The 25,121-nt window shown below is 27.9% G+C and overlaps 2 protein-coding genes across 3 annotated transcripts; one reads left to right on the top strand and one right to left on the bottom strand.

Moving 5' to 3' along the window:
* The first annotated feature begins 809 nt into the window (after positions 1-809).
* On the top strand, positions 810-4,436 carry LOC135954352 (uncharacterized). Its single transcript, XM_065504495.1, has 4 exons — positions 810-947; positions 1,001-1,831; positions 1,901-2,047; positions 2,100-4,436. The coding sequence occupies exons 1-4, from the start codon at positions 840-842 to the stop codon at positions 4,347-4,349; spliced, it is 3,336 nt and encodes a 1,111-aa protein (XP_065360567.1). The 5' UTR covers positions 810-839; the 3' UTR covers positions 4,350-4,436.
* Positions 4,437-16,043: 11,607 nt separating this feature from the next.
* On the bottom strand, positions 16,044-24,352 carry DCP2 (decapping protein 2). 2 transcript variants are annotated; one of them, XM_065504918.1, is made up of 6 exons: positions 23,037-24,352; positions 19,619-20,718; positions 19,286-19,504; positions 18,213-19,217; positions 17,266-17,584; positions 16,044-17,202 (listed from the first exon to the last, which is right to left on the bottom strand). In XM_065504918.1, the coding sequence occupies exons 1-6, from the start codon at positions 23,086-23,088 to the stop codon at positions 16,712-16,714; spliced, it is 3,186 nt and encodes a 1,061-aa protein (XP_065360990.1). In that variant the 5' UTR covers positions 23,089-24,352; the 3' UTR covers positions 16,044-16,711. The 2 variants fall into 2 exon arrangements, with proteins under 2 accessions (XP_065360990.1, XP_065360989.1); XM_065504917.1 differs by having other exon boundaries at positions 16,044-17,584.
* Between the last annotated feature and the right edge of the window lie 769 nt (positions 24,353-25,121).

Here is a 25,121-nt window from a genome sequence, read left to right as displayed (position 1 = left end):
AATAACACAACTTGGCGATTTTTTGTATTTATATTTATTTAATAGATTTTACCGTAATTTTAATATTCAAATCAATTTAAAATTACTATCCAAAGTGTGGATTCTGGCAAAATTTCCCAAAATGTTCGTTATCGAAGTATTGCCAATTGCATTACCGACGAATTCTTAGCAATATCGAAACAAATTGTTTGCAATATCTTGAAAGAATTTTTCTCGATATCGTAAAACTTGTATATCAGCTTGTTAGTAAATAACTTATTAAAAACTTTTCTCAGTATCGAGTTCGAAAAACTAGATATCAGGAAGCCTTCGAAATCGAAGGATTTGCTGGCAAAAACTGAGCGACAGGCGAGCTCATTCAGAGAAATTATCAATAAAACTTCGTAGCGATTTCATTAGCGAAAGTCGTGGTCAACTTGGAACGTTGCTTTTCGTAACATAGCAATTTGTTATGTTTATTCCACAAATATAACTCTTGACTGGCACTTTTTGATACACACTATCATTGAAAAACAAATTATGCCGCTGAATCAACCACAAAACTTTCTGTGGTTGACTGTTGACTGATAAACATTTGTTACCACACTATCAAACAAGCGAAATTTGAGCAAAACTGTCACTCATGTACAATTTTTGTCCAGTCGTGATACGAGGATGAATCACTGTGCGAATATTTCGAAGGAATAGTAAAAACGCCAAAACAATTGCTTCCTTAAATGGCAACACTTTAGAATCTTTTGAAATCTCTCAGCTGTGTTTGTTTACAAACATTACATTTTCATAAACAATTTATTTTTTTGGAAATATTTTAAAAAATTAAACAAGAAAAAAATTAAACTATGAATAATTGTGGCCTATGTCAACAACTGAATAATAATTTAACGACTATTTACAATAATCGCATAAAATCTTTATCCCAGATTATCTTGAAATTGAAGGGTTACAAGGTAAAAGTTTAAATTTTAGAATAAAACATTTTTAAATAACAATTATATTACAGGATGCTTTGGACAATAATAAACCTTTAAGAATTTGTGAAAAATGCAAACAAGGCATAGAGACAGTGGCTACATTTTGGGAAAATATACCAGAAGCTAAGCAGGAGCTAACAATAGAAAATATAGACTCAAGGCAAGTAATAGAAGATCCCAACAGAGCGGTGTTATCTAAAATACAATTAGATAATGAGCCCAATCAAAAGATGCCATCCGTGATATTCTTAAATCAAGAACAATTTGAACCAGCTGGCATAAAGGAGGAAACTTTTCACGAGCCTATAAAATTACGCATAAAACTTCCAGCGAAAAGGAAACGTCACGAAAAACCTATTGCAAGCAAAAATATAAGCATTCATGATACCAATATGACAATAGAATCATCTTCCAAGCGTATAAGACGTCCTCCTAAACGCTATGATGATTTTAAAACAAAATCATATAGTAATCCTATAAACACTTTAGAAGTTACTAAGACATCCAATGAAACGTCTTTGCATATTTTTCCTCAAATGGCCTCATTACGTTTAACTAATGGTGTTGATGTTGCAAAACTTGTGGAAGTTGAAAGTAGTGGCGTTTCGTCTAGGATGAGAATCATATGTCAATTTTGCTGTAAAGTATTTCATTTCGAAAAGGAGTTTAAAAAACATTTGAATGAACATAATACACAACAATTAAATGGAACTCTTGATGAGGGGCTGCAAAGCTATTTATTTTATTGTAAATTATGTGATAAATCTTTTCGGGAACATTATGCTGTAAGAAGACATTACAGATTTGCGCATTCCGAGGAGAGACCTTTAAAATGTAAATACTGTGAGGCGAGTTTTAAGGTAAAACTAATAAAAACAAATAATTCTATTAAATAGTTAAAAAAGTTAAATCTTTTATATTGATTTTAGTACAAATTCAATCTGGACTACCACATGGCTAAACACATACCCAAAAAACGTTTTGAATGTGTTTTTTGTAAGAAAATGTTTGTTTTGCGTTATGAACTACAGATCCATCTTAGAACACATACCAACGAAAAACCATATAAATGTCAGGTGAGATTTTCAATATTTTTTTTAAGATTTTATTTAATTTTCTATTTTATAGTTCTGCTCCTTTGCCTTTGCACACCAAACAAATTTAAAGAACCATCAGAAAGTTAAACATTTCAAAGATGCAACAAATCAGTCAGTCCTTGATAATTCAAAAACTAACGAGGAAAGTGTGATGTGTGAGGAAAGTCTAAACGAAAAACTTTTCGAATCTAAACTGGTTGGTGAAATAGAAAACCAGTCAGTAATTCAGGAACAAAATATAACAGATTTTATTTCGTCAACGAACTTCGAAACTTTTTCAAATGATATAAACAGTGAAATGTGTTCCGCTGACTCCCAAGAGTTGGTGGAGGATATTGATACAGCCTTTTCAAGTGATTTAAACAATATAAACAGTGAAATGTATTCCGCTGACTCTCAAGGGTTGCTGGAAGATATTGCTAAAACGGAAACTGATGTTATGAACAATAATAATTACAAAACTTTAGAAATATCAAAATCTAAAGATGAATCTCATGAATTGATTGATCAAGTTGAGCAGCGTTTTAAAAATCTACCTAAAAACGCCACGGTTCACATAGATAGTAGTATATTAAAAGCTTTAGCCTCCTCTGAACTTTTAGAATTGAAAAAATTGCCAAAAAGCTATCAAAATACTACACAAATTAATCAAACATGTGTTAGCCCTCCATTGAATGAAACAAAAACCTCAACATCTTTAGAAATTGTGAATACAAATCCCTATGAACAGGAAAAAACTAAAGAAAATGAAAGTGAAAATAGAGTTTACGAGTTATTAAATGAAATAGCTAACGATAATTTAAAGCAGTCTTTTGAACTTGAAAATACTGCACAAATTAACACACTCATAAAATACAAAACATTACCAAACAATGATTACAATACTTCTGCAACGAACTCCTTAAACATTACAAGTACCAGCAATTCATATAATATTTTACCATCTTCTCAATCTAAAACCCCAAATTCAGCATCATTACTTAAAATGAATGTAGACCATTCTGAAAATACAAAACTAATCAATTTTGAAGTTCCCAGTGGTAGTACACTTACAAAAGGTGGCAAATTCATAAATATTTCTAAACTTTCAGAAGCAAACTCATCACTGCTAGACTTTAAAACCTCAAACGATTTAAAGCATAATATCATAAATAATAGTTTGAAAACTTTCGAACAAACTGGAAATATGAGTTCTTATAAAGACAACCAAATTAAATGTCCCAATACTTTAAATACAGAAGCAAAAATTAACTCTCAGTCTTGGAAAGTAATCAACATATCCTCAAAACCTGTAAAAATACAAAATATTGGTAATTTAAGCCAATTATTAGATAAAAATGCAGACTTTAACTCCACTATTAAGCAGTCTTCTAAAAATTACTCCTTAAATAACTCTCTTAACAAAACTCCAGATAAACTTATTACAAAATCAAAAGATCCTATCTATATAACCACTCCTCAATATAAAGTAATAGAAAGTGAACATTCAAATGTTTCCCAAACGTCTTTACTCTGTAAAAACACTCCTCTAAAAAGCCCCCACAATTCAGGACAATCATTATTAAAACCAATTGCAAAAGCTCAACAAATCTCCCCCTTAACCCTTATGAATAACTCAAAAAACCCAAACCTTTTATCTGCCAAACCTTTAATAACCAAAATAGAAATTTTGCCTCCTCTAAACACAATCTCCGCCCTGCCAAAATCTAACTTGAACCCTCCTACAGCGAATCTAATAAAACTGCCCGCCAACTTTAAGTACCAATGTCCCTATTGTTTCAAATATTTCAAACAAAAGTCTCCCTTAACCAAGCACTTGCGTACTCACACTGGCGAAAAACCCTACAAATGTAATTTATGCCCCAAATCCTATGCCGATGCCTCCAATTATAAAAAACATAAAATGTTACACAAAAACGCAGCCGAAGCTTTGAATATAAGCCGAACTAATGCTTATGCTGTACATAATTCTCCAGCCTATTCAACAGTATCAGATCCCGATCCAGATGGCATTGAGGTTATGCAAACAATTAAAAAATTCGAATTATCCTCTACAGAAGATGATGAGGCTTCTTTGGCTTCATCAACTACGGACTCCTATATGTGGCAAGATGTTTTAGAGCAGGCTTTAAACAATGATGAGATACTGGAGAATATTAAGAAGAATTTAGCGGGCATAAATAAAGCCATTATGCCTAAAAGTATGCAGCAGCTAGCCTGCAAAAAGCAGACAAATCTTATGAATATAAATGAGAAGTTCTCTAGTGAGGATCCAGATTAGCGGGGATATTTTTTTCAATAGTTGTGTTTAAAAATGTTATTTATTTTAAGAAAATTTGAAATAAACTTTTTATTTGTACGCTGTAAATGTAAGTTTTATTTAATAAAAGTTATCAAAAGCTGGAATTAGGAAAACTACATTAAGTTCTACGATTGAAGCTAATCTAAGACTACGTGATGATCTACGATTGAAGCCAATCTAAGACTGTATAAAGACCTACGATTAAAACTAATCTAAGATTTCATAAAGAAGCTAATCTAAGACTCTATAAAGACCAACGATTGAAGCTAAACTTGGACTATATAAAGACCTTCGATTGAAACTAATCTAAGACTATATAAAGACCTACGATTGAAGCTAATCTAATACTATATGAAGACCTACGATTGAAGCTAAACTTGGACTATATAAAGACCTAGGATTGAAGCTAATCAAAGACTATAAAAAGACCTACGATTGAAGCTAATCTAAGGCTATATAAAGACCTACGATTGCAGCTAATCTAAGACTACATAGTTCAGTTTAGTTTGGAAGCGGTATGCACTATGTGCACTTCCACTCGGAGACCATTAGACCCTTCAATAGTCCAAAGTAGAGAAAAAATTAGTGAAAAAGAAGATCTCAAATCTGCATGGAGTGAAAATTGGTTACGGATTTCAAAACACTGTAGAGAGACCTTTAAAAATCCAACCTATCCCCCTGATAACACCTAGTATGTTACTCAGTTCACAGCCAGCAACACTCTTCAAGTTCTACTACTCCAGGATTGCTTGGTGGAGTCACGAAATCTTTCAAATATTAGACTGTAGTAGTGACATATAAGAGGTTTTACCCCCCGTTCCCTAGTACCATGATCTGAATCCGAACGATGTCTGGCCAATTCATCTACCACCTCATTTCCCTGTATGTTACAGTGCCCCGGTACCCAACACAATCCTATTAAGTATCTTACCAATAACTCATTGAAAGCTCTCCTAATGTCTTGCACTAAACTGGAAATGTATTAAATAACATTTCAAAGCCTTAAGTGCCGTCTGACTGTCCACATATATAGGCACTACAGACCCCTCAGTGACGTGTGTCTTTATCAACTCTGTGGCTTTCCAGATCGCAAAGATCTCTGCCTGGAAGACACTGCACTCGTTAGATAGTCTATATGAACGTTTAATATGCTTGTCGACCAAATAAACTCAGGCCCCTGTACCAGAGTTCATCATGGATCCGTCAGTGAAAACTACACCCCCATCGAACAGTTGATCGGATTCAACCCACTTATCCCTATGGGGGAACTCTACTGGGGGTGATGCACCGAAGTTGAAGACTACATAAAGATGTTTGCTTTATAAGCTCCACTTTCTTTTACCCTTATCCCATTACAAATCCCCAAATAAAACTCATTTTCATTGCTTTTTTGTTCTGCTGTTTCTTTTGGTGTTTTTTTTTATTAGTTGTTGTTTTTTTTCTTTTTTTCATATTTTTAAATCTAAAGTACAAAATAAACTCTTGTTTTTTTCATTTGTTTGTTTAACAAATTATTTCAATTACTTTGTTAATACCACAGTTTGTTATTCATATTCTTTTACAAGTCTTTCAAACAGTTTTTTATTTTTACACATTTAATAAATCTGGCCAGATATTCAATATTTTATTTGGCCACACATAATTCACAGATTATTTCTAAATTTAACAACCAGTTCTTAAGGCGTTTGTTTGTTATTTTTTTTTTGGCAACCATTGTTAAGCGTAAAGGGCCTGTATTTTAAAAAAAAGTTGAAATTAAACAAAAAAATCTATAAAATTAAAACTTAACATTTTCTTAAAATTAAAGTGTGTATGTGTGTTTACATTAATAGTTGTGTTTGTGTGTTGTCTAAATAAACAAATGCAAAGCAATACAATTATTTTGTAGGCTTAAATTATAATAAAAGTACAATATTATTTATAATAATAGAAAAATAAAGGAACTTACATACATAAACTGTAGTATAGTAGATAAGACCACTTAAGTTGTACAATATTTATTTATTGTTCTTAAAGCAAATTAAAGTTTTATTAAAAAAAAGTTTTAAATTGTAGTGTTTGCTTTTAGGCTCTTTAAAGATACTCTAGTAAAGCAGTTATTAAGGCGCCAAGAATTTAAATTTTGCCTTTTAAACTGTACCTTTTGATATTTAACTGTGGCAAAAGTTTAGGCACTGCTAAGAATTAAAGCCTTCTTCAAATTGCTTCAAATTCATTACAACCTAAAAAAATTCCAAATTTTTAGGTTAGTTTCAAAAATTCGAACACTTTAAACGAATATTGAATGGAAACATTTGTTGAAATTGAAAGATTGATTAATAAATCTTTATAAGTTAGCTTTTTAGAGGTACTATCTTGAATTTCAAGTCATTAAATTCATTCTAACCTAACAAAATCTGTGTTTTTAAGGTTATTTTAAAAAATATATTGTTTTGAACTGCAAAATTGTTTATCTATTTCAATCAGATATATTGAAAGTAATATTAAGCTAAAAATTTAATGTTTGAATAAAAGGCCGACATTAATTTGAATTAATTTTAAACTAAAAAATTTTAAATTTTAAGGTTAGCTTGAAAAATATATTGTTTGTTAAAAACAAATTTAATTTTATTTAAAGCAGCTAAATGGAGTATAAAGAATTTGACAGTGAACCCTGGTAGCTTCTTTAGAATGTGTTTAATTGCATTATTAGGCTATTAATTTTTGCAAAAACACTTTGTGGATTTAATATTTAAATAATGTTCAAAACGTTTGTATTTATCGTGACCATTGAATGAACTTTTTTATTTTCTCTGTGTATTTATCGGGATTATTGAAGGTCTGTGATGTTCTTCTTATTTTCTGTGTCTAATATAACTCCAAAGCGAAAAATTTAGGAACATTTTTTTCTAGGCCTTCTAGTCTAGTTAAGTGATCGGGTAATTTGGTTAAAAATAAATACTATTTCAATCTAATTTATTGACCACTATTATTCTTAATATATAAAGTGGAACAAGTTTGATTAGACAGGTCTCTATTATATAAAGTGTTAATATTATAGAACCAGACTTTATTTCCTTGGAACCAATCACATAACATATTCCATGTCCATTCCCTTACTTCTAGAGCATTTTGTATTCTTTGTACTTGATATGTTTGAGGGTTTCCTACAATTTAAAACCTTTTTTTCGAAACTTTCTTCTCTTTTTTATATTTCAACTGGGTTTTTATCACTTAAGATTGTAAATTATTTAAATCTTTAAAATTTGGCCACATTGTACTTGCCAAATACTTAATAGTTAAACTTAAATAATCATTAAAAATTCAAAAACTGTGATGAACCATATTCTTACATAAAAAGGGGAGTTAATAATTGGATTTATTTAGATTTAAAAACTTACAAATAATATAGCTTTTTTGCAGTTAAGGTAGAATGCTGTGATTTAAAAGGGGACGGAAACCAATATTCCAAGGAGTTATTTTGTAATAAGATTTGAAAATAAAATAACTCATTCTTCTTTCAAATCGTATTACATAATAACCCCCAGGTAAGTGATTAATAATGGCTGATGATTTCGATATAATCATAAATTTAGTTTGCTCATTATTATTGAATTTTGTTAATAAATTGCTAAGCAATGATTATAAAATTAAAATATTTTGTTAGACAATTATGTTTTTTTTTAATGTAATAAAATAAATCATGATGAAGTTTTGAAAACTCCCCTTCTTATGGCCCACCAAAAATTTATAAATCCTTTATACATAGTTCATATAATAGTTCTTAATATCATATACAAAAACTAAAAAGTAATAAGCAATACTTAAAACAAAATAATTTAAACAAATAAAACGTTTGTATTTAGTGCTGTAAAAAAAGGTGGTTATTTGGTAAAATGTTGTTCGTTTGTGGTTAAAAAAAATAAGATTTTATTCTGTACTTCATATAAAAAAAGAATAAAATATATATTTTTAGTTTTTTTAAAAAAAAAAAAACATTAGCTGTGTTAACATTCTCCATAGTTTAACAAAATTTAATTAAAACACAAAATGTTCTAAATATTTCCTTTAAATCTATCTAATATGTTAACACTCTATTTGTTTTCTTATAGTTTTTGTACAAAATTTGTCATTCAAAGCAATACCTTTCAGTCTAAAGTTTGAAAATTTTCTTTAAAATTGTTTTGTCAGCATTTTTAAAGAAAATTTAACTCACTGCATTAAGTTTAATGACAAATTTAAACAAAACATTAGTTTTAAAACGAAATCAATTCGTTTTTGGGTGTAAATTAGTAAAATTGTTTTAAACAAATTAAAGAAATTTGTAAATTTTATAACAAATTTACAAATGTAATCAATTTAGTCTGTTCATTTGTGTGCTAGTTTTACTATTATCCTATAGTTTGTTTATTTTTTGTATTGAAAATTTTGCAAAGCTTGTAAAAATAGTAAAACAGACAAGCAAACGCACAAACCAAATGATTTTGTTAAGAAATTTCAATCAAAATTAAAGTTGAGAAAATTTGTTTTTGGGAAATACAAAATTTTTAATTTGATAAAAACTTGGTGGATTTGAAAAGTCTAGCAAACGGACATTCTAAATCAGGTATTCTAAATTAAGGGGTTTAGAGGAAAAGTAAAACATGTTTTTCATTTACTGAATTTTAATTTTTATAAAGACGTATTCAGCTACACATTTATACCAGTGGCCGAATGCGATCGACTGACTATTCCCATGTACCCAACACGTACATGAGGGAAATCGGTTGCCATCCATAATAACCCATTAATTTCATATTTATAATCAAGCTGTGTGAATACATAAACGGTACAAAAATTACATTTTTTACGTTTAATTTTTTTAATTTTTTACGTTTTCCTATTTTTGGGTATTTGAGAGACAAATTTTATAAATTTTAACTTTAGTCTCTAAATAAAAAAGGTCTTAAAATGTAGAAAATGTTTGAAATTAACCCAAATATATATGACTCAATAGTCAAATTATTGAATTAATTGCCAAGTTTCTGAATTATCCGCATATCAATGATATTTAATGGAGCTTTAAAACAAAAAGTCTAACAGAGTTGTTCTGCGTTATACTATTTTTATCATTTAAGCGCTCAATTCCAAAATTGTTCATTCTAACCTAAAAATATTTTGTACAAATTTAAGGTTAGGTTTAAAAAAATATTAAAATTTTACAAAATAGATTTAAAAAATGTTGTTTAAGAACATTATTGACCTAAAATGGGAATAATTTTTGAAATTAAACAAAATATGTTATAATAGTGAAGTTGCTGAAATAACTGCAACTTTTATGAATTTTCCGCATGACAGCGTTATGTTACGTTATGCTCTCAATACAAAATAGTCTAATAACGACTTCTAGCTTCATATTTGTTATTGATTTTCTACTATTTCCTAACATAACCTATAACCTAAAAATATTATTCAAAAATTGAAGGTTAGGTTTAAAAATTTGTTCACATTTTAGGAAATATAATTAAAAAATTTAGTTTAACAAAATTATTTTCTCAAAAATTGTAAAATGTTTGAAATTAAACCAAATATATAAAAATTAATAGCGAAATTGCTTAACCAATTGCCACTTTTTCAATTATTCACTTTTCAAAGATATTGAACGGATCTCAAAGATAAAAAGTCTTTTAGTGTCGTCAAGCTTTAGACTTGTTGTTGATTTTCTACTATTTTTAACAATTTAGCGTTCAATTCCAAAGTTTTTCATTCTAACCTAAAAATATATTTTTTTTTAATTTTAGGTTAGGTTTTCACTTTTTACAAAATATTAATAAAATAAATTTTGTTTAACAATATTTTCCTAAAATGTGGAAAAAAAATTTAAAGTAAACCAAACACAATGTGTCTTAGTAGACAAATTCCGGAAATAATTAACAAGTTTCTGAATAATCCGATTTCAAAGATATTGGAACAGCTCTCAATACAAAATAGTCTAACACAGACATGTTACTTTATACATGCTGTATATTTTCGTTATTTTGGTAAAAACAAATACTATTATTAGTTGGTAAAAACAAATACTATTACCAACTTCAAATCTGCTGTTAAAATATATAAGATAACTCCGAGTTTAGAAAATCTCTTAAAGATTTTCCAAAAAAATCATAAATCACAAGGATTTAAGCAATTATTACAATACTAATGTTATTGTTTACAAAAGAAAATTATTGTAATTTATGAAATTTAAAATATTTTTAAAACATGTTGGCAGTTTTAGAGAGATAAATTAACTTTAAATAATATTAAGTTTATTTTTTACTCTATTTAATGGCAGTCATACAATTTTATAAGACGTTTAGTCTGGCAATTGATATTAATGAAAGTTTAGGTTATTTACATAAACCCAGCATAAAAATGATCTTGCAAAGAAGCGAAAAAGTAATGGTGTATTGGGAATTAGTGAAAATACTATAGAAACCCAGTAAAATTATTATAGAGTTGTCTTTTATAATTTAATTTAAGCATTTCTGTTTTAAATTTTCTTCAAAATTATGTATTGGATACATTTTGACGACATTGTGATGCATTTGAAATTGTTTTAAGTTGTTTAAAACAACTTGCAAAGAACAGTACTGTAAACAGTTTGCTTATGATATTGAAGTGATGAAAGTGTGATTCCTTCCATAAGAAGCACTTTAATTTTTATTTGCTGGGTATGTATAAGACAAACTTTTATCTAATATTTCTTTTTAATATGAAATCAAAACATATCTTTAAGTTTTAATAGTCGTAACCCAGGAAAAACTGTATTAGTTTTCATAACTAGTTTTAGAACGCATGCATATAATCAGTACTCATTCTCATTCTAGAAATAGTCCGACTCGGAACTAGTCCTTTCATGATTCGTTTTTTTATTCGAAATTGTCCTACTTGGAACTATTTCTTGGAAAAAGATAAGGAAATCTTGTTTCATTCATTATCAGCCCAATTATGAATAAAAATTCCCCGGGAGTTTTTTTCCCTTTTCACATTTTTTCTATTCAAATTCAATGGGAAAAACTCCCTCGGAATTTTTTATTCATAATTGGGCTGTATATATTATTTTTCTTCAATTATTTTTTTACAAATAAAATTTAATTTTTTCCAAAACGTTTTTTAATGGTTCTATGAAGTTTTTTCGGAACTAGTTTGTGTTCTATAGAACTAGTTTAGAACCAATGTGTAACTAGTCCCGATTAAACTCTATAGAATTTCATAAGAATCACAATATTGTTCTTCAGAACGGGTTCTAGAAGTAGTTGCGATATCATTAGTTCTATGAATGTTATCAAAGAATGTTAATCTGGTTCTAGTTATAGTCGTTCAAGAACTAGTGATTTTGAAACAAGTTCTGTTGAGCTTTTATTAACAATTTTTATATGTTAATTGTACAATATTGGCAGTTTGTTTTTATAAAAGAAAACTTTGTACAATTTATCAAAAATGTATAACAAATGTTTGTTTAATTAATTTGATTGTGTTTATGTTGATGTTTAAGTTCAATCAATACTTTAACAAGTTACTTTGGAAGGAAACAATTTTCAGTTGGCTGCCGAAACATTTAAAATTTTTCAATGCTAGTTTTTTCTTTTAGATTGAGGTGTAATACTTTTGTCTGCCTAATTTTGTTTGTAATCCTAACAAGTTTTTATCAAGTTAAATTTTTGTTAAATTTCCTGAAGAGAATAATTAATTATGAATAGAAATTTGAGAAATGTTAATTTCAAAATAAACGATTTTGAAATTATTTAAAGAGCATAGGTTCGGTTCTGCTCTTTATATTACAGAAATTTATTCAAAATTTAATAAAAATTAATTTTTATTATTTTACAAAATACATGTTTGTAACAATCCTTTCCATATTTTAAATGTTTCGAAAAGGATTTCTTTAAAAAGCAACTACTACACTATTAAGATCAGTTTCAGTTACAGAAACGAAAATATTGATTTGAAATTTTGTATGAAAATTGCTGTGCCAACTTGCAAACTGTGCATCTAATTTAGGAATAAATTTCCATAAGTAAATGTTATCTGCTCGTTAGATATCATACAAATGTTCATTACGGATAAGCCTCTTAGTTTTCCACACAAATTTTCTTAGAAAATATTTCGTTTTTATTACTGAACCTAAAATATACGTTGAAATTGTTCAAATATTAGGCAAAATTTAAGTGATTACTAAACAAATATATAAGTGAGCTACATATTTATAACATCAATCAAGTTTTAATAAAGAAAAGGGTCTCAGTTTAAATTAATATTATTTTGTTTCTTTGCTGTTACAAAAGTTATGTAAGAGCACCTAAATATTTGCTGAAAATAGTGCTTACCTTTATTTTGTCAAAACATTTGAACAATGTAAACATAACATTCGATCTTAGAGTTTGATATTTTTTGGTAGTTGTTATTTTTTTAGCTTAAATAAGCTGTTCTCAAAAAATCATTACAATTTTATGATTTCTATCAATTACAAAGAACTTTTCAAGCTCAAATCCATTTTAACTACCCCTGAAAAAAATATTTCATGATGACTGTACAAAAAACCCTATTATTAAATGCCGTAAAAAGTTCTTTAATAATCTCTGAATTTAAATAAATTATAAATAAAATTGTAAGATTTTTCGGTTAATAAAAATTAAACCTTTTCAAATAGGTTTAACTTTATAATGATGTTATTACCGGGGTAGAGAGGTTTTCTTATAGTTTTGTGAAAAAAACCAAATGGTTAGAGAATTTTTTAGTTTTAAAAAATATCTATATAAAATTCATTGTACTTTTGTTGTTTGTGTTTTAAAAGGAAGACGTTTTTCTTGTGTTAAATGAAATTAAAGGAAAAAATCATAAAATTAATGAAAATTACAAGTTTTAAACTAAAGAGTTTTGGTTTTATAAAGAAAATTCTATAACCATTTGATTTTTTTGGTTAAGTAAAGTAAAAACCAACAAAAGCAATAGAAATTATTGAAAGGTTTTAAATCATGAATAATTTTTTGAAAATCCTTAGGTTTAAAAGTTTTTTTTAATTGTTATTGATAATTTTGAAAGCCCTTAAATTGAAAATACAAAGTTAACTAAGAGTTCAGGTTGAAGCTAAACCAAGTAGATATTACTTTTACCTATGATACTGACTTTTACATTTGATAAATTTAAATATATTAAATATTTTCTTCTTTATATCTTTCCAAAAATATTAAAATTTCCGTTTAATTTAAATTTTTTTTTAATAAGTTTTCGAAAATATTCGAACATCAAAAAGTAATTAGTTTCTTGCCAGAATGTGTTTGAATTCATTCAAAACGTAGAATTTGTTTTTATAATTTTTAGAAATATTTCCAAATTTTGTTTTAAACCAATTAAGAATGTCTTATTGAATATTCAAATTTTCGAAAATAAAAATGTATGCAAATATTTGACATATATGTATCCTTCAATGTCGCCGCATCACGCTCAAACACGTCGACCGATTTCAACCAAACATAAACACAAACAACAATATATTGGGTTTATGTTAAGTTTAGTTAAATTCGGTCGACGCGTTTGAGCCTGATGCGACCTTCCTACTTAATTTAACTAACAACTAAACTCAAAATTAACTTTGTTTTTTTAAACTAAACATTTTCTGATTACTTTTGTTATTTTTTATTTACTTAATAATAATAAAGCTTCCTTAAATTATGTTTGTAATTTAAAATCCTTTAAAGAAGCTTAATATTATGTTTTACAAAATAAACATTTCTAATTAATTTTATTAAAGAGAGAAAAGTAAATATTTTTTATAGAACATAAGATAGATAAGTAGGTTTTTAAAATTTCGCTTTAATTTTCTATTACTGCATTAAAGATTTTTATTTTGGAAACGATTTTTTAGCTTAATTTTGGTCATTTTATGCCAGTTGCTCTATGTCATAATAAAAGTGAGTCAGATAAAATTTGTAGGGGCCGAATTACCGCACTCGTGATCGAATGAACTATCTTATCGACAAATGATTTCGATATCGTAATTATAACAAAATGTACTGAATTTCATGCTCGATATCGAATGCGGTAATTCGGCCCCAGATTTTAAAATTCTTTCGAGTGATTTCCATACACGTTTTCTGGCTCACATTTGTTTCGACATGGAGAAACTGGCAGTGAATACTATATTCTTTTTTGAATAGGCAACTTTTTGTTTTACTTTTCAATACAATTTGAATGAAAAACTTTTGATGAATACAAATAAAAAAGAAAGAAGATTAAAAAAAACTTTTCTTATTTTATATTGAAAACAATAAAAAAAAATTCAAATTTATTTCTTGTTTTCAATATAAAATAAGAATGAAAATATTCGTTCGCATTTAGTGAGCCAGGCCCTTAAGCAAAGAATGGTATTGAATAAATATTTAAAAAAAATCAAAGATTTAAAAAAAATAAATTGAAAACAATCTTCAAAATTTTGGAATTTTTTATATAAATCATTTAAAATTTTTTTTCAAATTTTCTCAATATTTTTCATATTAAAATTTTGATCTTTTTTTTTAATAATTTTTGAGTTTTTTTGTAAAATTTCTATATTTTTTTTAAATCTTTAAAACAGTTTTGACATTTTTTAAATTTTATAAAAAAAATTCAGATTTTAGAAATTTGAAAAAAATTAAATTTAAAAGTTTTTAATTATTTTTTTATAAACTTTTGAATTTTTTAAATATATTTATTTTTAATTTGAAAATTATCTTTTTCAAAATTCGTATTTTTCCAAAATCTGATTATGAAAAAAAATCTTTCATATTTTTGAAAATTTGTTCTTCAATTTATTCGAATTTGTTTTCAAAATCTTCGAATTAGTATAATTCTATATATTTTTTTTATGTTTGAATTTCTTTTTAATGTAAATAAATCATAGAATTGTTCAATATTTTCGAATTTTTAAAAATCTTATTTTCAAAATTGAATTTTATTACAAAATCTTAAATATTTGGTAGTTTTTTCAAAATTCAATAAATGTCTTAATTGTTTTATTTGTTTGAAAACATCGATTTTTTAATTTAGAATTTATTTTCAAACTATTTCGAATCATTTTCCTTTGAATCAAATTATTTTTTTGAATTTTCGTATTTTATTGTATTTCCTTAAAATGTATCCTCTTCAGATTTTTTTCAAAAACGGGTATACTTCATAATTCGATTCAAAAGAAAACACTGCCGAATTACAATTTATTTAGCATACAAATTCGAACATGTTCATTTTCGAATAGAGTTACGCAGTACATCCCTGTTATAAGATGAAAATTAATATCAAACAATTCTTCAATAAATGTTCCTTAAATTTTGTATAATACGAGTATTAGTTTAGTTAGTTTGAAACATTTATTAATAATATAAAAAAATATTTACTTTTCTCTATTAATTATAAAAAAAAATGATAATAAAATGTATAAATTTGTTTTAAAATGTTTGTATACTTAAAATAAAAATTTGGGTTAATTAAAATTAAAATTTTTAAAATGAAATCACAACAAAAGAAAGAAAATAAAAAATAAAATAATAAAAGAAAAGAAAATAAAAAATCCAAATTATAAATTCATCCAACTAAACTGTAAAGAAATCATAACCCAGAAGGTAATAAAAGTTAAAATTAAAAATAAAAATATACACTTTAAAAATTCAATATTTAAAGTCGATTTTTAAGAGTTTTCTTTTTTGTAAGCAAAAGATTTGTATTTGTTTTGAGCAAAATTTCGTTAATAAATAAGAAATAAAATCCATTATTATTTTCAAAGAAAACTATATAATAAACAAAATTTGGTCAAAAATTCAAAAGAAGAAAACAAAAAATAATAAAGAGAAAGGAAATCAAAGAGAATTTAAAATTAAAAGAAGTAAAAGCTTAAAAGAATAGAAATGTTAAGAACATTAAAAACCCTAAAAGGTAAAATAAACAAGGAAAGGAGGGAAGTATAAGAGAAGCTTAAAAATTAGAGTAAAATAAAAATGTTTTGAATATTTAAAGGGTACCTTAAAAAGAAGATTTATAAAATAAGTAGGTAGGTATAAACAAAACAAGAATTCTAAATATCCTTTGAAAATTGAAATTAAAGCAAAGGAAAGTAGTAGTTATAAAAGGGGGTACCACTTCTTAATATGTATAAAGAAATTAAAATTATAAAATACAAAATAATAATAATTCACCTCATTATTTATATAGAGATATAAATAATGCAATAAATGACCTTGACCCATCAGAGCAATACAAGTATTTATATTGAGGGCCTTTTCCATCATACGCTGTTAAATTAAATTCTTACATTCAATCCCTCCGTTTTGTAGAGTTTGTAACAGCCTCACTCACACGCTTATACTTTCTGTTTAACAAAAAACATTGGCTATAAAATTTTTGGTAAATGTAAAATTAGTCCATGAATTAAAACTGGGTGTAAATTGTAAAGCAGATGCTTGTCTTTGTGGTGGCTGTGGATGTTGCTGTACATTTTGTTGCGTTGGTTGATGGGATGTTGATCTCTTTAAAATACGTAGATTTGTACCCGAAGCCATGCGCTGTAATTGTGGCATTTGATGGCCACTGGCCATCATTAGATCTGTGGTTTCTCTTTTAATTGCAGAGACCTCGGGGAAATGCAATGATACTGATGAGGGTCTGGGTTTTTGTTGTACCACCGATTTGGAGACTTTTTGCATATTATTTGCTTGAGGTGTTACTGTTGCTGCGGCTGCGGCAGCTGCTGTTGGAGTTGATGACGTTGTTGTATTGACAATTGATGTTGCAGCTGCTGCAGCAGCGGCCAAATTTAATAAATCATTGCCACTTAGTGGAGGTGGTGTGGGAGTTTTATATCCTCCTGTTGTCATATTATTGTTATTGTTATTATTAAAACTATTATTTACATTTAATTTTGTATTACCATTGTTATTGTTGTTATTATTACTGTGGTTTTTGTTGCTGTTGTTATTGTTGTTCATATTGTAATTTTGCATATTTGAATTGGTAACAATTAATGATTGTTGTTTTTGTATGCGTTGTTGCTGTTTATTATTGCCATTGGATTTTTGCTGTTGCTGCTGTTGTTGTTGTTGTTGCTGCATGCCCATTTTATCACTTTGGGATTTGGCTCTTTGACGTCCATTGCCGTTGTTACTATTTTGCTGTTGTTTTTGGGCCTTGGCTAGAGCAGCCTTCATTTGCTGTTTCTCTTTGCGTATCAAGTCAAATGAACTTACAATCTGCAAAAAAATAATTGAAATAAGAATTTAAAGTAATTAATAATAACGTTGTTTTAAAGTTATACAAAATCTTTGGTGATCAAAGAATTTTAGTGAAAAAAGCTTTTAAAAAACATCTTGTTCTATAATTGAAAGATTTTTAGTGAAAAAAAACTTTTTTATAAATAAAGCTTTTGCAAGTATGTTTTATAAAAAAGCTTAGTTTATAAAAAAGCTTTTAAAAGCTTTATTTACTAAGTTAGTGAGAAAGCTTTTCATTCAAAACAATTATTTTTAGTGAAAAGGCTTTTTTTATTGAAAAAGCCTTTTTAGTGAAAAATGCTGTTTTATTGATAAAAAAAACCTTTGTTGGAAAAAAAAAACTTATTTAGTGAATATGAAGAAAGCTTATTTAGTTAACCTGCCTTTTTATTGAAAAAAGCTTATTTAGTGAACCTGCATTTTTATTGAAAAAAACCTTATTTAGTGAAAAAGCTTTTTTTCAATAACAAAAACTTTATTTAGTGAATGTTTGTTACCAAAAAAAAGCTTTAAAAAGCCTTTTTATTGAAAAAAGCTTATTTAGTGAAAAAGCTTTTTTCAAAACAAAAGATTATTTAGTGAATATTTGTTCCAAAAGAAAACTCACCTTTTCTCCGTTTTGCTGCAAATTATTTGTTTGACTTTGGCTATGGAACAGTTGGCGTTTCGAAGATGATCCGTTGTTACCATTGTTAATGCTGTTGTTGTTGTTAATATTATTGCAACCATTATTTGTAGTATTGTTGTTATTGTTAATGTTATTGGAAACATTGCTGCCAGCAGCAACAATTTTTGAATGACGTTTTTGATTGTTGTTGTTGATGTTTGTATTATTGCAATTATTACCACCACTATTTGCAGTGGTCGTTGTTGTTGTTGTTGTCGAAGATGCTAAAGTTGTGGAACCACAGTTATTGTTATTAATATTATTATTATTTGTCGTCTTACAATTACTTTGATTATTAAAATTATTTAATTTAATACCATCCAAATCACCCATTGATTTATGGCGTTGTCTTTTAGAACGATTTGAATTCGAATTTGAACAATTAACATTTGCATTTGTATTTGTATTATTACCACAGATAGCGGCTGTTAAAGCAGCTGCTCCAGCAGCACCACTACCACCACCACCATTTGCATTATTTAAGGCATTTATATCATCATTAAAATTATTTGAATTATTACGTTTCTGTTGTTTCTTACAACTGGTTTTCATTTGACCATTCATCATGCCACCACCCATGGTGGTCAATGGTGATGTGGAGGTGGGCGAACCGCCACCGGAGTATTTACGTCGCGTCTCGACGCCATTGCGCTTGTCGTTGACCCACTTCTTGAGACGCTTAACGAATGGCATGATCATGAAAAAGGAATTGGCATTTATGCCCAATTTGGGTTTTGATATGGCATCGTTTTTATTGACTGGCAGCGAATCAATGGGAAACCAATCACAGCATTTAATCTCATTGCGAGTGCGTGGTGAGAATTTCGTTTCTAACGAAACATCACGTACAATATATAAACGAGTGTATTGATAATTGATAACAGCCTCAATGTAATCATTTGGTACAATTAATTCAGTGATATCATAACCGGTTTCTTCATAAACCTAAAAGAATAAATTTTATTTGAGAATTATTTGCAATTTGTTTTGAAAATATATGTTATTTATTTTACCTCTCTTGTGGCACAGTGTACCGGATCTTCGTTTTCATTAATTTTTCCTTTGGGGAAGCCCCATGAACTTTTGGCAAAATATGATTGCACTAAAAGGCAATAATTGAGATCCTCGGATATTAAAATGGCTCCATAGGTGGGCACGGATAATTTGTAGTTTTTCCAATCTTCCAAAATTTTATCTATAGTAGATAAATGGTGGCGTAGGAATGGGATGTGCTGGAATTTTTCAAAAAGAAAATTTTATAAATTAAATAAAAATTAAAAGAAATAAACAATTTTTTGGCGAAAAAATTGTATTAAAAATGTTTTAAAAAAAACCTTAAAACTCACCTCAAATAGTTGCAGAGCAAATTGTTTCATACCACATGGTTGTAGTTTTCTTTCCTCCGATGCGCAAAAGAAATCCAAATAAAACCAATGAGCCAGTTCAATTTGAAAGCATATACGTATTAAATTACTTAGTTCCATATCGGGAACATTAATTATAAAACGACTGGCCAAATCATCAAGTATATCGGACGGAATTCTAAAATTATTTTTATTGCTGTTGCCATTGCCATTATTATTGGTATTGTTGGTATTTGTATTGTTGTTATTATTGCCACCATTACCTACAGCCGAAGAATGTGTTGTTGATGTCGTTACTGTTGTTGATGACGTTGACGATGATGATGGTGCATTAGCTGATGATATTTGCTGTTGCTGTGTTGAAACATTTGATTGTTTCTTAGTTGTTTTTATAGATAAGGCTTCTAATAAAGCTACAGTAGGATCTTTTGCACTAGAGGTGTTAATTGTCTGATGGTGATTCGTTGATAAAGAAGTATTATGATGATTGGTTTTGTTGTTCTTGCCATTAGCTGGTGACGCTGCAAGAGTTGCTAGTGCTGTTGTTGCTGATAATGTTTGCAATTGTTGTGGATTTTGTTGCTGCTGTTGTTGTTGATGATTAACAGCAACCGCACCTGTCTCATTTTTAATTGTTGATATAGTTGTTGATGTTAAAGCGTGTAGGCCGGCTGCTGTAAATGTAAATATATTTGTATGTTCTTGTATTTGTTGCTGTTGTAAATGTGGTGTTTGTATTGTTGTTGTTGTATTTGAAGTTGATAACATTGTTGATGGTGATAATGCTGTTGCTGCTGTTGCTGCTGCATTTGATGATAATGATGATGATGACGAAGCAATTGTCGATGTTGAACTAAAACCATGTTGTTGCGGCTGTGCTGTTTTATGATGTTTGATATTGTTTTTATTGTGATTCAAATGATTGTTGTTATTATTTTTAGTTTTATTGATATTTGTGTTGTTGTTATTATTTTTGATAGTACAATTGTTATTATTGTTGCTATTATTATTGTTATTGATATTTAGTGCATTTTTAAGCGTAATTGATGCTAGGAGCGCTAATCCATTTTGAGAGGCTATAGCTGAAAAAAAAGTTATAAACAAATAAAGGGTTATTAAGTTTTTAATAGGTATGCAAAATGTACTAAAAATAAAATAAAGGATGTAGTGTTCATCTAAAATTTAATTGAAGAGTAGTCTGATAATGTCTAATACCACCGAACATATATTTATTTCAGATTAAAATTCCAGCAATTCATAAAATTTGATTCATATGTGGGCTAATAGCTCTTAAAATTTTATATTTAAAAGAAAACGAAAACAAAGGAAGTAGTTTTAATCTAAAACTGATCTGATGAGTCATCTGATAATGTCTAATGCCAACGACGTTTGGAAAGATATAAATGAATTTACCTTTATACTTAGCTATGACTCATTTACGATTTCAAAATATACAATATTATTTGATTTCATCAAAACTTGAAATTTAAAGGATTTGTATGACCGGATTGGTTAAACTTTGTATTATTTGATATAATCTTTATTGACCATCCTCAAAACTTGAAATTTAAAAGATGTGTATGAACGGATTGGTGTATTATTTTGTTAGACAACCACTATATTGAAACGGCACAATAATTTTGACTCTTTTTCGTAATAAACCACAAAGGAAAGTTATATTTTGCCCAAAATCTACACGTGAATTTCTCTTTTTTATTCAGAGCACCACCTGGAACAAGCATTTTACCAACAAGTAAATTTATATTTTGTGTCTTATCTAAATCACATATTTTTATTGTCCATGAATTGATCAAAATTTTACGTCTGTTTTTATTAAAATAAAGGACACATTTTTTTTCTTCTTGTTCCAGGACTCAGGGAATGCAAAGAATTGTGTTGGAACTAGGAAAATAGGTTAGGGGAGGGAGGAAACAGGAAGTAGTTTTGTGGATATTCGATTTGAACTTTCCTACACTTATAGTAACAGGAAAGACTTTAGCGGGAATTTTGTTCTACATACGTACAGGACAGTACGACTAAAAAACGAATTTGCCTGTAGTGTGTTGTGCGGTCTACTGACCACAAAGGGATAGGTAGATTCTTGATGAATAATGTGTAAAAATCTGCGTGTATCAGGAACAAGTTCTCTATGTAATTTCATTAGAACACATTCCATTATGGTAACCATATAACAGTAATGAATACAAAGTAAGTGAAGGCATCAATTATTTCATGTCATAAAGAAAAACATAGAGGGAAATCTCCCGTGTCAAAATAAAAGTGGTGAGAGGGTATTTGTAAAATAAACTAATACAAAAACAACACTCATATTTGAAAATGATTGTTGTTTTTATTATTTCTCGTTTTGTTTTGATTTACGTTTGTTCAGCAGAGTGATGCCAATTTAGAGCTTTTCAATAACCACAATGACGCATTTTTGTCTGTCATTTTCTAAAAAAGGCGTTAGATTAGCGTCTTTTTAATTTATTTGGTTTTGCAATTGCAAACTTTTATCTTATGATTTACAAGTATTTTTATTCAATTAACCAAACAACAAAGTTTTAATGAATCGAATTCTAACTCAATTTTCAAAAATAAAAACGGAGACCTGTGTCGATCAAATTTCATAGACGATTAAAGCTGTATTCTTAGCTGTTAATATGCATCGGTATCTGCTGTCTGGAAGGAACCAACCTTTGTACATGTCATATAAAGAATCCGCAAATTTTCAAGCTAAAGTTTTTGACGAAATTTGTAAAATTATGCATTCTGAATAAAAAGTACGATTTTATTAACATAAATCGAATTTTTTAGTTCACATAAGGAGCTTTATTTAGTTTTACGAAATCTAAAGTTTTCTAACAAATAATTAGGAACTTATCGGAAAAAAATTGCCGGTAATATTTTTTTAGAAATTTTGGGAATTTGTGTGTATGCAGTAGTTACATGTAGTTATAAAATAATCTCGGGAATGTACTGATTTTTTATTTTCCGTGAGTAGAAAAATTTCGGGAAATTAGGCACCCTAATTTAAATAGAACAAAATAAATGTACCCCCTACCAGGTAGGTACATACAAATGTACATATGTTCTTAAGTGGTTAATGCAGAAACAACACATTTGTACAATAAGATAAAATTCCTTGTCCTATACGATGAAAATAGCATGCTGTACATAAAACAGCCAAAATAATAAAAATAAAATTCACACATTTGTACAATAAGAGCACATCCCTTGTCCTAAGAAAAGTAAAATATCATGCTGGTAATGATGCAGACAAAATATTTTAAATAAACATCACACATTTATACAATATGAGAAAAATTCCTGGCTTATAATAGAACATACATAATAAAAATTTGTTGGGCAAAAAACAAATGCTCTTCTTTATAGTACTTACCATTTTCATGTTTGAAACCTCCTGGTGTGTCTGAATTTAAGGCAATTTCCATGTTTGTTAACTTCTCCAGTCAATTTCTTCTTTATTTATTTTTTTATACTTTTTATACACTATTCGTTTTTATAATTATCACAATTTTACAAAAAAAAAATTAAAAGATTGATTTTGTTTTCTTCAACACAAATTGTTTTTAAAATTTAGTGAATTTTTAATTTTTTGATAGATTTTAAAAATTTGCAATTTTAAGGATATCTTTACCACGAAGTTAAAACTGCGTTTTAATTTTAAAATTTCTTTTAACATACAAATTCGTTAGGGTTTTTTTTCTTTTATATTTTTTGTATTATTTGCTTGGAAACTTTTTTCTGGTTGTATTGTGTATGAATGAAAGGTAATAATAAAAGGTTGGAGAATTTCACGAAACATAAAAGAAAGGCAGCAGTCTTGTAATTGTAGTGGTAGTAGTAGTGGTGAGTTTAACAATTTTTTTAGTAGATTTAGCACAAAAACAAAACGCAATAAATCGAGAGCAAAAATAAACTGTAAAAAACAACACAATTTGACATATGCACACACGCACGTACAATTTGTTTTTGTTGTTGGTTGTCGTTATTACTGTGGTGTATTATGGTGGGATTTATTGCTATGTTATCGTTGTTTTACTTGTTGTTATGCTAGTTCTTGTTGCTTTAACTGCTGTTTTTTTAGTGGTCGTTGTGGAAAAATTAAAGATGGCTGCTTAAAAACAAGATTTTGTTGTTTTAATAACAATTTAACCAAATTAAACTTTAACTGTTGTTTACTATAATTACACGAGATTTTAAAACTTTTATTTATTTTCAGTTTATTGTTTGTTTTCTTTGTTAGTTTAATTGTTTGTTGTTTTTTATTTTTATTACAAAGAGCAGCCATTCACAAACAAATTTTTGTTTGTGTTTACTCTTTAAACCAAACGAAAAAGGTGAGATATATTAAGTACTAATATTTATTTTTTGTTTTTAGTACTTTTTGTTGTATTGTTACCACTACACTTATACTCAAGTCTGTGTGTGTCTGTTTTTTTTAGTCCATCGCATACACAAGCAGTTTTTTTCTTTTATTTTGCTTTGTATGAACTTTCTAAAAAATTTCCGTCGTTTTCAGGCTGTTGTTTTGGGGTTTAAAATCACAAATTTTCAAGTTTATTTTGTTAATTATTATTATTTACACTGTATTTTATTAAAATTCACTAATTTTCTTGTAAAATTCTTGCTTTTTCCTTGGGAAATTGCTTATTTTCACACTCCTTTATAATTTCATGGATCTTAATTGCTGCGTTGTCGATAATAGACTGAAGTTGGTCGCAGTTACTGTGTTGCCGAGTTGTATTTATGCTAAATATTGCAACACTAACAGGGTTGATATTATAATATTTTACAATTAAGAAACCCTTATCACAAAGTAGTAAACTACTTGGATGATTGAAAATTGCGTACAAAGAGGTCTATAATCGTTTGTGGTACCTGAACCACAAATTGTAGAGAGCTGTCCCAGAAATAGGATAAACAAGTTTTATATTTATCTCATTCTATCAGAACTGTTATTTTTCCCAGGTACAGGAAATAATTATATATTGCTCATCCCATTAGAGCGTAAAAACCATATTTACTTTTATGTAATTTTGTAAGATCTGATACATGTAAACATAAATAAAAAGAGTCACAGGAAATAACCATATACTCTTTAAGAAAAACATAAATATTAGTGTAACAGGTAACTAAATTAATAATAATTAAAAAATATCTATAATACAAACACTGCAATTACAAAAACAAAATCTAATATTTTTATAATAACGTTTTTGCCACATTTTCACTGACAGCTGTTACCCTTTAGGTAATATTTATCGCTATAAAAATCCCAAATAAATGTTTGAATTATTTATTATATTCGGACATTTTATCTAAAAATATAAGGGATTCCGAATATCTCGGGATTTAACGATCGATGATTTTAATTATTTTATACTATAACGTTAGTAATAGTAAAAAATGTTGATGTACCTTCAAATTAATATGTACTTCAAAAATACCATTTGAAAAGTTT

This window comes from Calliphora vicina, chromosome 3 (assembly GCF_958450345.1).
Source record: "Calliphora vicina chromosome 3, idCalVici1.1, whole genome shotgun sequence".
NCBI lineage: Eukaryota > Metazoa > Arthropoda > Insecta > Diptera > Calliphoridae > Calliphora > Calliphora vicina.
Note: the sequence above shows the minus strand (reverse complement) of the source record. Positions and strands in the feature narration are given on the sequence as shown.